This window comes from Leptosomus discolor, chromosome 2 (assembly GCF_034619465.1).
Source record: "Leptosomus discolor isolate bLepDis1 chromosome 2, bLepDis1.hap2, whole genome shotgun sequence".
NCBI classification, from domain to species: Eukaryota; Metazoa; Chordata; class Aves; order Leptosomiformes; family Leptosomidae; genus Leptosomus; species Leptosomus discolor.
In genome coordinates, this window is record NC_141392.1 from 86,355,595 (window position 1) to 86,370,482 (window position 14,888).

A 14,888-nucleotide genomic window follows, 5' to 3' on the forward strand; every position below is an offset into this window, starting at 1 on the left:
CTTTGTGTATTCCTAGAGAAATGATCATTGCATGTTGCAGCTTCGTAGTGACAAGGAGCATCCTAAGTTGAATGCAGATTGTCATCTTTATAGTGTGCCCACGAGACACCCCCACAGTTTCAGCTCATTGCTGCCTACTGCCTCCCCGTTAGTACCCTGAGGTTTGTTTTTTCGGGCAGTGCTTCCCAACTTTTGGGGTTTTCATAATTCACTTCTATTTCTTTCTGTGATTTACAATGTTTTAGGAGAAGGAGGCGGCACAGTTGTGGCAGAGGTATTTGGTACTGACAGCTCCTCTATCACAGCAGCTTTGTGAACAGCTACGACTCATACTGGAACCCACTCAGGCAGCCAAATTGAAGTAAGTTGAGTCTTTCTGAGGCTTCTGGTTTCTTTAAACTCCTGGGTTTTGGGGGCTTTAACCTCTGTATAGCTGTGGCTCTATGTTGTTCTTGCTTTATAGCAATTATTTCTGTTCACAAATGCATTAATTTCACTTTTATGCAGAAACACTAGGTTATTTTATGAAACGCAAATGCGGTATAGTAGTAGGTACTCATCCTGAGCATAGTGCCTCCTGGTTTTAGTTGTTCTGTGCAACCTCTTCTGTGAGGTGATCAAACCAACTTAAATGCATGAAGTGCTGTTGAGTCAAAGATTATGTTAAATGTCAAAATGTTTTATGTTGGTTTTAATACTAAGTGATTAAAAAAAAAAAAAAGAAAAAAGAAATATAACTTGTTTCAAACTGGAAGGGTCTAAATTCAAGCTCTGCCTTCAGTTTTAGGCACCTAGACTTAAGGAACATCTTTTAAAAACATAGAATATGCATCTTGCACTAAAAACATGATTATTTTTGATCTATACCTAAATATGAATATTAGAACTACTAATTTTGGTGTCATATTTTACAAAACTTTACGATTTTGGTGCGTGTGCTACATAAGCCAGGATTTCCAGAATGAGATCCTTGCCGATAATCCCTGTCACTATGGCTTTTTTCAGAGGAGACTACAGAACGGGGAAGAGACTGAACATGCGCAAAGTGATTCCATATATTGCCAGTCAGTTCCGAAAAGATAAGATCTGGTTGAGAAGGACCAAGCCCAGTAAACGACAGTACCAGATTTGCCTGGCTATTGATGATTCCTCTAGTATGATAGACAATCACTCGAAACAGGTAAAATAAAACCTTGGAAGAAGTCTGAAGAAACTACCTGTCATTGAGGAGCGTGTCAGCTGCTGACTTGTTTCATGCAGAGCTGGTGGCTGTTGGAAAGCCTGACTGGTGATTCTAGAGCAGCTGGTTTTCCAGTCCACGCACTTGCACTCTTGTCACTTCATGCCGAAGAGATTTGTCACTAAAAGATCAGTGAAGTTAGCTGAAAGAAGATGTTAAATTTGTTTGACAGAGGTGTACATATCCACTGGAAAACTACTTTTTGTAGCCTACAAAAGGCCAAAACTTGCTTAGCTATGCAGTTCATTAGAGGATTAAATTGGCTCACTTGTAGGGTTTTTATTTATTGGAAGTGAGTGTTTCCTTCTAAATAGTTATTTCAGTGTTTATTTCATTAGTCTGCCTGAAGTGGTATCCCTAAATCAATCAGCTGAAGCCCTGAAGTAGAACTAGTATATCTTTATTGCAAGGCCTGTCTTGCATAACTATAAGAGGAAAAAAGATAGGAAGTCTTTTCATCTGTTTTACTAGACAATGAAAAATAATTCCAGGAACATTCTTCATGTTTAATATTATACTGAGCTGTGTGTAAAACTTGGCATATCCTATTTGTCATGTAACTTTTTTTTTAATAGCTTGCATATGAATCCCTGGCAGTTATTGGAAATGCACTGACTCTTCTAGAAGTGGGACAAATTGCTGTGTGTAGGTGAGTTTATTTGAAATGTCGACTGTTCTTCAAGGCTTCAGAGCAGAATGTAAGTACCAGTTTCACACTGTAATTCTTTCTTCTTTTCTAAAGCTTTGGAGAGACTGTTCAGCTGCTGCATCCATTCCACGAACAGTTCAGTGATCAGTCAGGGACACGGATATTGCGTCTTTGCAAATTTCAGCAGAAGAAAACAAAAATAGCCCAGGTACACAAAAACACCTCTAGGGCAATGGGTTTGCAAATCTTTCCCAGACAAGACACCAGCAGCTTTGTGGTTTCGTGATCACTTTGTAATGTTTACTGGTTGTTTATATGTGAGAGCATGATAGCTGGTTAGGTAACAAAGAGAAAGAATGGTGACGGTTTTCTAACAGGAAGAGTGTTTTCTCACTTTCAGTTCTCACGTATGCCACTTGTAAGCATTCATCTTTCTCTGTTTGTGCTGGGTCTTAAACGGTGTTTTGGGTACAAGCTATTGGGTACCCCAATGCCAAATCCCATCAAAGTTTGTGGGACTTCAGGGGGTTTTCATGCCATGGATTTCACTGGAGGAGGAGGAGGAGGAAGAGCTTTGCATGTTTGTCAGGCTGTAAGTTTCTCAGACCTGACTTGATTCCTGAAGAAAATAAATTTCTAGACAACTGCAAAGTTACCACCTTTTATGAAGGTTTTTGCAGTATTACCTTTCCAGACTTGAATAAGATTTTCCATTAATATTAAGTGGAAAGGAGGAGACTCAGATAGCTTGGCAGTAATCATAAATGCCAAAATTGAGAGGACTGATGTCCTTAATTTTAACGGGGAATATGTAACTAGATACTTCTGTTGCAAGTTGAAGCCAAAGAAGTTCAAACTAGAAATAGGATGTATATTTTTAATGATGCCATTAGTCACTTGAACAATTTACTGGGGTTTGTTAGCATTGGAAAAAATTTAAATCCAGATTGAAGGCTTTCCTGAAGATTCTTTAATTCGAAAATACTAAATTTGAAGCAGGAATTAATACTGGAAAATGCCAAGGACTGTATCTGTGTAGGTGGTCAGACTAAACTATCTTGGCATTTAAAACACAGAAATGCGTTCTTTAAAATTTTATTAAGCTTATTATTTTATGATGAGATAACTTAATCTTATTTGTTTCCTCTGCAGTTTCTAGAATCATCGGCAAATATGTTTGCTGCTGCACAGCAGTTGTCTCAAAATATTAATCCGGGTGAGCTTTTTTTTGTGTGTTACTGTGCTTGTTGCCGTGGCAGCAGAACGCTCACTACAGTCCCGAAGCAATATCCTGCCAGAAAGACTCCAGTGCCAAGATGTCACTTGCGTTAGGGCTTTGGGTTTTGCTTTGTCAAAAGGAACGTTTGGTTGAAATTTAGCTCAAGGCCCAAGACACCTACATCATATTTGTCAATAATTCACTGAAATGTTGTTGCAGGCTTTTGAGAAGGGCACGCCTTCCCTGCCTCCCTGTACAGCGTGTTTCCAGATCGTGTTTAAGTCCTAGGCTTAAGCTGGAAGGCCTGTTACCTCACGGCTGACCCATAGCTAGCCTGCAAGGCTGCTCTGTGCTAGTTAAAAGCTGGTCGTGGCGGCACCCATATTTTCAAAAAGTTCTTGTTGTTAAAGTACTCCAAGAAATGGACAGTCTGGGATATGTAATCCACAGCTGCCTCGCCACAGGGTGGCCAGGCTGTCAGGATATTCTGAGGGGGAGCAGCATCCAGACATCTTGAACTTGGCTGGGATGCAGCAGCAGTCAGCTCCCTAGAATCGGGGAGCTAGCAAGAGAAAAGGCAGTAGCATACATCGCCCGTTTTTTGTAAAAAGACCGAGCCCTGTCACATTTGGGGCCTGTCTGCAGAAAAGGAGGAAGTGTTCTGCATCCCTCCCTAGCCATTGTGCTGCGGGGAGAACAGGAGAGAGGGCCTTGCATTCCTGGCTGTAATTACTGCGATTTGTAATTAAAAGACGGTAGATACATAACTTAGAAAGTCCCTTTAGGGGGATGTATCTCTGACTCTGCGGACAACTTGGGTCAAGTGACATGTCTCCAGAATATAGTCGGTGCTGAGGAACCCAGCATCTGTGCTGTGTATGTTTCAGGTTTACTTCAGACTAGCTCCTCTGCTCCCAAGGGCTGAATGCCCTATAGTGGCTGGACTGCCTTGACTGTGCCTCTGGAACCTCTCTTCTGGTTTAGTTTCCTCCAAAAATAACCCATTTTGGGCAGTCCAGGATTGCTATCTGATGGAAGCCAAGCCCATTAAAGTGGGGACAACAGGGAAACGTGTTCCAAAAGCACCGTCTTATTCCAAGGTGAAACGCTAATACAGACGCACCCCTAAGTACCTGCTTCTGGGGGAACAGATTTGGGCTCTGTGCCATTGCAGCAGCTGCTGCTCTACTGAGGTAGTGACCTAGTGGCTGGACTCTTCTAATTCAGCCAGTATTTAACCCCTAGGCATTTACCAGGCGTGAAAGACAAGGCCATGACTAAGTTCGTTAGGTATTTTCTGTGCCTTTCATTCTTGATTATGGTACTGATGGACTGGGGTATTTTTCCCCAGTTATTCTCAGTGGTTTCACAGAGTGGAAAAAAACTTCAAAAACCTCTTTCTTGACCCATTTGTAACTGCAGCTTAATGTTAAGTCACAGAATTCTGTTTGATAAAGACTTAATTTCGTTAGGGATACTCTGAGGGTTTTTCCATTATACCCAGAGGACTAACAACAAAATAGTCTCTTTGCCTTTTTAATGGATTACTCTGACTGGAATTTAAATTGTTCTTTGTGCTCAGAAACAGCGCAGCTGCTTTTGATTGTATCTGATGGAAGAGGCCTTTTCTTGGAAGGCAAGGAACGAGTGACAGCAGCAGTTCAAGCAGCTCAGAATGCCAATATCTTTGTTATTTTCGTAGTGTTGGACAATCCCAATTCCCGGGTAAGTAAGTGAACAAGGGAGAAGTATTCAAGTGCAGTGAATGAGAAACATACAAATCTTGTTCTTGTCTTTTGTAGTGCTTTACAGCTTTCCTGTCTGTCACAGAGGTCAAAGATACTTAGCCCAATTTCAGTTTTTCACGTCTGTCGGATCTTGTATGATTTCTCCCTACTGTGATGCTTACCCTCTTTTGTATTTAAAAAAAAAAAAACAAAACAAAACAAACAAAAAAAAACAACAACAACAAAAAAAAACAAAATACTTTGGCTTCTGTGCCATAGAAAGTCTAAGTAAGAGCTCCTGTCTTCAAATGTAATGGTTGTAGATTTTGGCCACCAGAGAAGTAGCTGGCAGGTGGACAAATTCAAAGCTTGAGAAATGCTTTATTCATCTCAATTTTGATTCAAATTGATCCTTTCTGACAGCAGTCTCCGTTTGATATGGCTGCTGGAGCCGATACGAGATTAAACATCAGAAAGGAGTATATGAGACTTACTTAGTGCCTGAATTGGGAAGGCTGGGTACTGTATTTGGCAACTGTGAAAGAAAACTGTTAGATTTCCTTGGTTGGGAAGCTGAAATATCCAGGAGCCTTCCAGGGAGACTCTGTAAGTGCAGTAAGTAAGCAAACTTAAGCCTTATTTTGAATTCTGTGGTGAAGACTCTAATTTTGTAGTTCACGTTTTCTTCCCGTGTCTTTATTTTGCCATACAAAACTCATTGCTATATTTATTGTTGAAAGATTAACAATTCTTTTCCTGACAAATTATTATAAGGTTCTGATGAAACCTAGCTATAATGTCAAGCAAAAATTCTGGGTGGTGAAATGCATTTTTAATAAGCTTTATTAATTTTCTGAGCTGCTACACTGAGCAGCTCAGAAGTTACTTTACAAGAAGCACAGGTGGAGTTTAATCTGATTTTTGTCTTTGTGGTATTTGTTGAAATATTATAAAATTTGCTAAAGAATCTTGTTGTATTAAATCACTGCACAAACGCAAGTTGAACTAGTAGCCCTAAAGAACTTACAGATGACAGTGTGCCGGAAGGGCATCAAATGTATAAAACTGAAATGGTAACAGAAAACTCAAACCATTAAAATACTAAGGAAAGACAGGGTTTATTTATAGAATTTGGTGTGGCAGAAGCTTCAGCTTAGTCTCCTCTAGCCTGTAATTTGTTGATTAGAGCACTTTTATCTAAAAGGGCAAAAGCATTTAACTGCTTTGTGTTCAGCTTTTGATTTGATTCACCATTGAATTTACCATTGTGGCTTTTAATCTTGGAAGTCTGTATTAATTTTTAATTTAACAGAGGAGGAGTTGTAAGTATTTGAAAAATAGGATAAATAATACCAAAGACATGTAAAAGATGCGTGTAGTTTAGTAGTAACACAAATTCTTTTTTACAGGATTCCATTTTGGACATTAAAGTACCTATATTCAAAGGACCTGGAGAACTGCCCGAAATCAGATCTTACATGGAAGAGTTCCCGTTCCCATTCTACATGATCCTTAGAGATGTGAACGCGCTTCCAGAAACTCTCAGTGATGCACTCAGGCAGTGGTTTGAACTGGTGACTGCCTCAGACGCTTTGTAGACTTTGTAGACAAAGTCAATACCTGATTGCTGCTAAACCGCTGAAATACATGAAATAGCATTTCACCGGAGAGTTCATACGGTCCCTTTCTAACTAGGACTGATGTGCAGGAGCTGCCCTCTGGCAGTCAGACTGCATAAGAACTAAATCGTTTAGGTGCATTCTCCCAACTTTGTCAAGGGAGAATTATGCGATGGTGAGACTGTCTTCTTTCATCGCCTAGTCCCACAAATAACGTAAAACTTTCTTCAGCTTCTCTTGTAATAACTTATTACTTTTAAAAAAAAAAAAATGTATTTGTAATGTTCACAGAGGTAAAATTATTCCTGCCACTGTCTGTTGCAATAAGAAAAATCAGTCTTGCTTCTGGGAAGGCATTTCTGCATTAGAAAAACATGAGGTGTCTTGCAGAAAAGCGTTCCTTAACTTCACCCATGTGGCAGGGGCCACGTTGGGAAGGAGTGGGGGAGCAGGGGAAACAGATGGCTTTAAACAACCAAAAAAATAAGTACTTGAATACTTCAAACTATTCTGCAGTTAAACACATCCTATTTAATTATTGCTGATTTTTGTCTGACAGTATCAACAGGGAGTTTTATGAATAATGCCATATGAGCATCCCTATATTATCAGTTTACACTGTGAAGTTTGCCCCTTTGTCCAAGGCAGACCTTGAGGATGTTTCATTAATCTGATGTCTTAGAGCATGGACATGATTTTTCATTGCAAAAGCTATGCATTATATTGTCTGTACTAATAAAGAGAGGTACCACTGTTTGTAATTACGATGTCTGTTCTTTCAGTTGATCCATGCTTGAATAAATTAACCAAATTTGCCACATGGAAATGCTGTGCATTCTCTAGCAGTGCACAAATATGAATTTTCATATGAAAATATATTGTGGTTTATGTATGTAACTTCAACACCTGTCCTCCTTGTATGAGAGTATGCCAGCACAAAGTTTTGATTAGGTGTCCTCTCACTGAAAATCTGAAGGAAAACTTTGTTTAAAGGGCCCTGGTCTAAACTCTCTCTGAAGATTTTCTTTGCATACAAAAAATGAAGGTGTCTTATTTGAAGTGTGGTGCAGGAGTTGATCAGGAAATGGCTGGAAACGTGGGTGCATTCCCAAAGATGTGATTTTTCTCTTTGGCTTCTAGATCGAAAAACCTTACCTGAAGTATTGCTGTAGCTGTTCTGAGATGCAGCAGTGGCAAGACCCAGAGGTGTGAAAATGGCCCAGCAAGGTTGTTTCTTGTATTTGTGTAGCTTTGCCACAGCTAATTAATGATAAGCAAATTTCAGAACTGCAAACTCAGCAGGGGAACTCTATGTTGTCAGAAGTTAAAGGGCAGGTACTAATACTGTCTTTCCAAGGTTCTTTAGATCTCTCATACATGTATACAAATTCTTGTGTGCTTTAGGAAATTTAACTGTGGAATTAGGTGGTTTTAGTTTATTACATAATTATCTAGAAAGTGCTTCGGTTTCAGATTTGTACTCAATATTTGTAGTAGGAAACTTGTGAGAAAATATTTTAGAAACTAAAACTTTTAAGAGTGCAAGGATACACTTCCAATGCAACTGATTGTTTGTTGCAGGGATGTCATTACAGCCTGAGATGCAACTTTATCACCAGTGCTTACTGCAGCAGTTTAAACCAAGCTTTTACTCTGTCTGTAATTAACAAAAGAGCTTGCACTATGTTTGGTGCAAGCAAACACTGAGTAGCACAGAAAGGAAAGGCATTGCTTAACTGTTATTTTGCCTCTGCAGGCCAGCTCTAGGTCTGTAGTTGGGTTTGGCATTCACGGCCAGCCCCATCAGCGCTAAAGAAACTGTCCCTCCCTTGCGCTGTCGGCAACAAGTTACGTGCCTGGACAGAGCTGCAACTATTTAAAAAGATGCAGAAGGCCGCTCAGTGTTTTGGACTTGCTCAGGTGACTGCTAGATCCTATTTTAATTTAATCCTATAGTTAAATATATTAGTCTTGTAGCTGTATCAGGCTTCAGAGCACAGGCCTTCCCCCCTACCCCCCCCCCCCCCTTCTCTGAACTGCAAGCGTATTGTTTGTTCCTTGGGGGCTCGGTTTGGTACTGGAGCTTGTTTGCAGGAGGGGAACGTGAACGCACACCCTCAGCCCTACGCTGGTTACTCTGGTGCAATGAAGTACCTGAGGCTTCCCGCAGCCCACGGGCGCCGGTCGGAGGGCTGGGGTCCGCCGCGGTGAGCAGGGCCCACGGGTCGGGCTCTGGGTTTGGCTCCGGGGCCGAGCGAGCCCGGCCCTAACAACCCTCCCCGTGTGCGAGGGGCGGCTTCCCCCCGCCCTGTCCTGGCTGCTGCGGACAGGGCCCCTCCCCGCCGCCTCCCCCGCGCCCGCCAGCAGCCCCGGGCCGCCGGCGCAGGAGATGGCGGCGGGTGGCCACGCCCGCGGCGGGGGGGCTGCGGCGGGAGGGGCGGAGCCGGGCGTCATGGCCGCCGGCGGTGTCATGGCCGCCGGTCGCCTACCGCCCAGCGCGCTCACCCTGAAGCAGGTACGGGCAGGCGAACCCCGGGCCCCCGCTCGCCCGCCGGGCGCGGGGGGTGGCGGGGTGCGCTGTGCCTGCCGCCCGGCAGCCTGGCCGGACCCCAGGCAGGGCCCTCCGGCCTCGGTGGCGGGTGGCAGCAGCGGGGCGCGGGGGGAGCGGCCCTGGGAGCTCCCAGGCTCAGCGGGAGCTGAGCTGTGGGCCGCGGCGGCAGGCAGGCGGGCGGGCGGTCCGCCGGGGTGGCCGGGCGGGTGGGCGGGCTGGGGCTTGCCCTCGCCGCGCTGCAGTCTGTGCGTACGGTTGGCCTTAGGCACCATGGCGTGTTCCGCGTCTGGTGTGTGCCTTTGTACGTGGCTGGGGCCGGGGTCTTTGGGGAACACCGCGTCTTTTAGCGAAGGCGAGGGGGGAGCTCTGTGCTTGGTTCAGCGTCCCTCGAGGCGAAGGCAGCGGCGGAGGGTCCAGGTGGCAGCGGAGCGCCCCGGGACAGCGGGTAGGCTGACCTCCCTCTCTCCCCGCCAGTTCCTGAGGCGGCAGCAGGTTCTTCAGTTGTACAGGAAGATCCTGCGGGCAGTTCGCGAGGTCCCTGCTGAAGCCGATCGCCAGTATTTGAAGGACTGGGCCAGGGAGGAATTCAGGAGGAATAAGGATGCTACAGAAGAGGTGAGGGTCAGGAACCCGCAGCCCCGACCGCCTGCCCTCAGCACGATCAGTGCGCCATCCTGTTCTTTGTCACCTGGGTTGGTGTGTAGGTGTCACTTCCAGACTGGTGTGAAGTCTCCTGTTAGTCTTTTCTTTTAAGGATCATTGAAGCTGAAGAAATAATTCAGCTTCTCTAAATGTTATTATCCTCCCCGTTGGCAATAGTCATGTTTCTCTGATTTCCAGATAATAATCTGGAATTAAGAAGCTGAAAACCAAGCAAATCCTGCTTACTCAAACCACAAATCAGAAAAAATATATTTAATAATACAATAACTAACATAAAGTTACTAGCGGTTAAGCTTTCTATAGCCTCTTTTTCTTCATCTTTAATTTCACATATATGCAAGCTGAACACAACCAAATTGGATGGTTGTGGGTATGACACGCAGAAACCTGTACACTTCTTGCGTGTCCCCTGTCCTCTGTTTTCTAGTTTGTCCCTTTTTCTCGCTAGCGCTCAAGGAGTTGGTGGCTGCATCACACAGACAAAGCATAACAGTATTTCTTTGATAAAAATACCGTTGAGAGAAACACCCACTTGATCTGTAAAACACCCGTCTTCATCTTGGCCCTGTGCAGGTGTCGCTTGCAAAGGCCATAGACACAGAGGCGTAAAGAAAACATTATTAGGAGTCTGAATCCAGTTCAAAACCGAGTTTTAAAGCAAAGCCATAACCAGCCCCTAAACACATCATTACAGAATTGAAGAAAATTAATTAATTTATTCACCTGGTTTTTAACCATCTCGGTGACTATACCGTTACTTCACGCACAGAAACAGATCACACTTGTGCTGGTAAGACCTGTGTGTGTTTTAGTGTGTTAAAGCCTGAATGCTCCTGTAAAACCTGTGCTGTGTACGGCCGTTCCGTTGAGTCCATTTTGTTTTACAGGATACAATCAGGATGATGATTACTCAAGGCAACATGCAACTTCAGGAACTTCAAAGAACACTTAAGCTGGCAAAATCCTGATCTTAATTTTGTTGACAGCTGGACTTTCATCTGCTGTGAACAAGCAGGGTGGTTTTTCCAGCATGCGGTTACAACGGCAGCCCTTGCTGAAAACCTGGTAATGTCTGACCGTGGAATCTCCCACAGTGGGGTTTTTGGTTTGGTTTTTTCCCCCCTTCTTCTTCTTGGTTTGGTTATCTTCTCATGTGGAAATCACTCAAGACACAAAGGGCTTTAAAGAACTGAACTGATGATGTGCTGTGGGAAAAGCAGAAAGCACCAAAAATCACACCAGCAGTGTTACGCCAGGGAAATGGAAAATAAATATAAGTAAGTCAGCTGCTTCGTCTGTTTTCTGTGGTGGCAACACCCATAGTGGTAACAACACCCATAGTGGTAACAGCTCTTACTGTACTGGGCCAAGGATTTTTACTAAAATTTGGGCTAAATAAATGGGCCCAAAACAAATAAACATGATAAAATGTTAAGAAAATGTTTTGTATGTAGATGCTGATTTTCAGTTATAGCCGAATAAAACTAAAAAGCAGAGGTCTTTATATATGAAAATGAGAGATTTTAGCCCCAGAAATGGTTATTACCACGCTAACAGGAAAGTATTTAAGTCCATATGAAGCAGAATTACAAAAAGCTGTAGCTTAAATAAGAAAGAATGCCTTTTTTTTTTTTCCTAATTCTTTTTCTGAAAGTCATTGTAGGATCCTTCCCTATGATGATTATTTAGCTTTGCAGTAAAGGATGTGGCTCAGGCAACCAGTGAGGCTGCCGACGAGTTCAGGCTGGTACTGCTGCCCCTGATCGCCACTGCCCTGTGGGCTTGTCAAGATGAAATCGCCTGCCAGCAGCCTTTGGGGTCCAAGTATAGTCCGCTGGGGTAAGTGAATCTGCTCCAAGTGTGTGCTGCAGAGACAGGTAGATAATGCAGGTATTTTGCAAAGAAGCCCTTCAGCTCCAGTAGTTTTGAAGGAGGGAGGACTACGGAGGGGAGGAGAAAGGAACGAGCAGAAAATGCCTCCCTTTATTTTACAGTACACTTGTTGGCTTGGGAAAGCCTCTAAAATCAGCACTCTGCGGCCAAGTTCCTGTCTTAAATTGCTGCCCCGGTAGCGCAGTTTGTACGCGAGGCAGGTCAGTAACGCCGTAGCCTTCGCCTCTCCCTTGCACTTGGGCAGGCTCCGGGGCGTGCGTGTGATCAGCCGCACAGCTCAGCCCTGTGCCACTCCCTTCCGAAACGGTGGGTGCGTGCAGCAGCTAACAAGGGGCAGCCAGGCCCTGCAGCCCCCCTCGGCCCAGCCGGCAGCCTCAGTTTCCATGTTTTACAGCCACAAACACAAAAGCTTAGAAGTTGGACTCCAGTTTTCTGCTCCCCCCTCTGAGTCAAGTGAGGGGAGCCGTGTGCGTTTTCTCTGGCTAGAAAACATTACACCACAGACTTCTGAGCAACGCGGGCTTCTGAGCAACACTTTTAATTGCTTGGCAAAACATTCACTTTATCCAGATGATACAAAACTTAAATAGCATGCTGCTGCATTCCTACAGTAGCTTCAACAAAACCGTAAACATACGAAAGTGTCTATATTAGACTAGAGAAGTGAGAGCAATAAAACTAGGATTTCTGTAACTGCAGATACGCTTTTCTTCTCTTGATAGTGCATTAATAGGAAATTTAAAAATATGGTTATATAATACAATTTTCTTTGCTTTATACACCTGCTAAGAGGACAAAAGCTTAATTAATTACTAATTAAGTCAACGGTGTCTTCAATACTGTATTGCGTATTGAGTTTAGGGGTCGTCAGTACAGAAAAACATCTCTTTCTCCTTGGCATAACAGTACTATCCTGTGTTTGAATTGGTTTTGAACAATCGTTCTGTCATGATCTCTTCAGTAAACTTTTCTAACAGAATGTGATGGAGCGTCCTCAGAGGTGTAAGGAGGAAACCCTAAAGGGGTCCAGATGCAACGAGTTACAGTGCTTCTAGTTTATTTGGAGTCTGTCAGCCTGGACAACATTGGTCATTGTAAGATTTGATAACAAAACACATCCATAAAAAGTGAAAATGTTGTCGCATTCTATTTCGTGGGACTGTTTGTAAAACCAGTCCTAAGACATGCAGACTCACTGGGGCCCAGCCTCTCTTTTTTAGAGGTACAAGGGAAAAAACACCTGCAGGAATCCTTCAGAGGAACGAAGGAAGACAGTCTGACAAGGAGAAAATCCTGACTGCAAGAAAAGAAACATTTGAGTACAGGGAACCAAGCTTTCATAGAGAAAGGACTTTTTCAAGGTTCCTCAGTAGTAGAGAATTCAGCCATTTGCTGCTTGAAGGAAAAGAGATTTATATAAAAATAACACCTAACAAGTAAGAGCATGGTTACAGTAAAATATCTGCCATCTGTGCCCTAAACAACTTCTCAGTCAGGTTGCTGGAGTACAGCCCCAACAACCACGTGACCACAAGGAGCTTTGCAACCAGGACACCGTTAAAATAAAGACAAATCTAATTTAGCATTTGTTTTAACAATGTAAAACTGAAAGAAAAGCAAAGTGGCAACTGAAGCCTCTGTACCTAATGGGATGACTCACTTTAGCATCTCGTTCCGTGGGAGCCTGGCCTCTCCCAGCTGGAAGCCCGTATCTGTCAGCCCAGAGAGGCTGTGGAGTCTCCTCCTCTGGAGACATTCAAAACCCGCCTGGACACGTTCCTGTGTGACCTGCTCTAGGTGGTCCTGCTCTGGCAGGGGGGTTGGACTAGATGATCTTTTGAGGTCCCTTCCAACCCCTAACGTTCTGTGATTGTGTGATCTGTCACCTACCTCGGCTTGTGATTTGAGCTGGTTCTGTAGCTTCTCTCCACTGACTAGAGAGGGGCCGTGGGGAGTATCTAAAGTAGTATCAAAGCCCTTCATCACTAAGGAATTTCTGTCAAAAGCGCTCAGACGTCCTGGATTTACTTCAGAATTGGTATCACCATGTGTCTACATGTAGTGGAACCCTCTAGCCACACATGACCTATGTGGAAATAAGGAAATTCCCTTTTCAGAAAGCAGTTTTGGTTTCTAATGCAGTTTGTTCTCAAGCAGCACCTGGAAATGGAGAGTGCAATATTTAAGAGACTTTTGGAAGTAATAAAGAAAGGATCTAATCTGCAGCATCTCATTGTCATCGGCACAGTCTGCACATGAATTCCCCTCGGTTCTAGAGTTCCCGAAGTTATTTCTACTCCTGAAAAAGAACCTTTTCTTTAGACATAACAGGCACTGCTAGTATATATCATCTCAGTATCCCAGATTCCCATGCAGCACGTTCCAAAACGAGTCCGGTTGCTTGTCTTTACCTGCTTGGCAGATGCTAGCTCTCTTTCTGCACCTTAGTCCTTAATTTGCTGAGCTCCTCTTCTAAGCTTTTGATATGCTCCTTGAGCGCAGCTTTGTCTTGCTGTGCTTTCTGATTAGCTTGGCACCGGGCTTCTTCTATCTTCCGTTCATACCACTTCTCCATCTGCGTGGAAACGGCCTCAAAGAAGTACTGTGTTATCTCCAGGGCCTGGGAGGTGTCTCGGAGCGGAGGGGCAGGCGGCTGTCCCGCAGGCAGGGCGGAGGGCTGCGGCTCCTGGCTCTGATGTGCCCCGGCGGGGTGCAGAGCTTTGTGCCTTGACTGCCCGCTTTTGCTGGACTTCTTTGTCTGAGTTCCTTTGTCGATGAAGTAGCCGCTCTGTGGTTCAGTCTTTGCAGGCTCAGCCAAGGGCTGCAAAGCAGCTTGAACCTTAACGTGTCTTAATTTGGAGCCCACGAGCTCGGAGGAGGGCAGCTCCTGCTGGTACTTGTGGAACGTGCTGGCGCTAACAACTTTGTCCTTTGGCCTGACATCTTGAGCAGGGGCAGAAGAAGAACCTGGTCCGCCAGCGATTAACTGTTGCTCTGGACCTACAGAATAAAATATATACATGTATGTTCAGGAAAGCTCTGGGCATTTATTTTAGCATTTAGAAATCCTCGTTGCTGATGAACGAAGCAGTTTCCCATGTACCACGCTGTGTGTACAGGGCAGAGGCCTATGTTAGTTGATCGCATCTTCACAGTCAGGTGATACAATAAAGAGTCATTAAAAGAGAAAAGCTGGCTCAGGCAGAGGCACTGCATTGCAGCTGTGGGACTGCAGCCTGACAACAATCAAAGGACTCCATCAGAAGGACGCGTAATGAAGATCAGGCTAGATTCCCAAAGTATGTCTGGTGATATTTATGAACCCCC

General features: G+C 44.1%; 3 protein-coding genes across 10 annotated transcripts in view; 2 read left to right on the forward strand and 1 right to left on the reverse strand.

Annotated features, from left to right (window-relative positions):
- The window catches only part of MDN1 (midasin AAA ATPase 1), a 101,640-nt gene extending 94,425 nt beyond the window's left edge, over window positions 1–7,215 (forward strand). Inside the window, exons 96-102 of the mRNA XM_086460460.1 lie at window positions 246–361; window positions 1,006–1,180; window positions 1,816–1,889; window positions 1,983–2,097; window positions 3,042–3,105; window positions 4,691–4,833; window positions 6,245–7,215. Coding sequence (XP_086316586.1) covers window positions 246–361; window positions 1,006–1,180; window positions 1,816–1,889; window positions 1,983–2,097; window positions 3,042–3,105; window positions 4,691–4,833; window positions 6,245–6,433 — 876 coding nt within the window. The 3' untranslated portion in view covers window positions 6,434–7,215. The remainder of the gene's footprint in view (window positions 1–245; window positions 362–1,005; window positions 1,181–1,815; window positions 1,890–1,982; window positions 2,098–3,041; window positions 3,106–4,690; window positions 4,834–6,244) is intronic.
- Window positions 7,216–8,906: 1,691 nt separating this feature from the next.
- LYRM2 (LYR motif containing 2) lies at window positions 8,907–10,953 on the forward strand. Its single transcript, XM_086461377.1, has 3 exons — window positions 8,907–8,969; window positions 9,480–9,620; window positions 10,556–10,953. Exons 1-3 carry the CDS (start codon window positions 8,907–8,909, stop codon window positions 10,634–10,636), a joined length of 285 nt encoding a protein of 94 aa, XP_086317503.1. The 3' UTR covers window positions 10,637–10,953.
- A 3,033-nt stretch (window positions 10,954–13,986) lies between these two features.
- The window catches only part of ANKRD6 (ankyrin repeat domain 6), a 34,878-nt gene continuing 33,976 nt past the window's right edge, over window positions 13,987–14,888 (reverse strand). For 6 of the 8 annotated variants that reach the window (XM_009950538.2, XM_009950536.2, XM_086461381.1 and 3 more), the window contains one exon: window positions 13,987–14,561. In XM_009950538.2, the coding sequence (XP_009948840.1) occupies window positions 13,987–14,561 (575 nt within the window). Of the gene's footprint in view, window positions 14,570–14,888 lie in introns of all 8 variants that reach the window. The other 2 variants (XM_009950537.2, XM_009950535.2) reach the window with 1 other exon arrangement.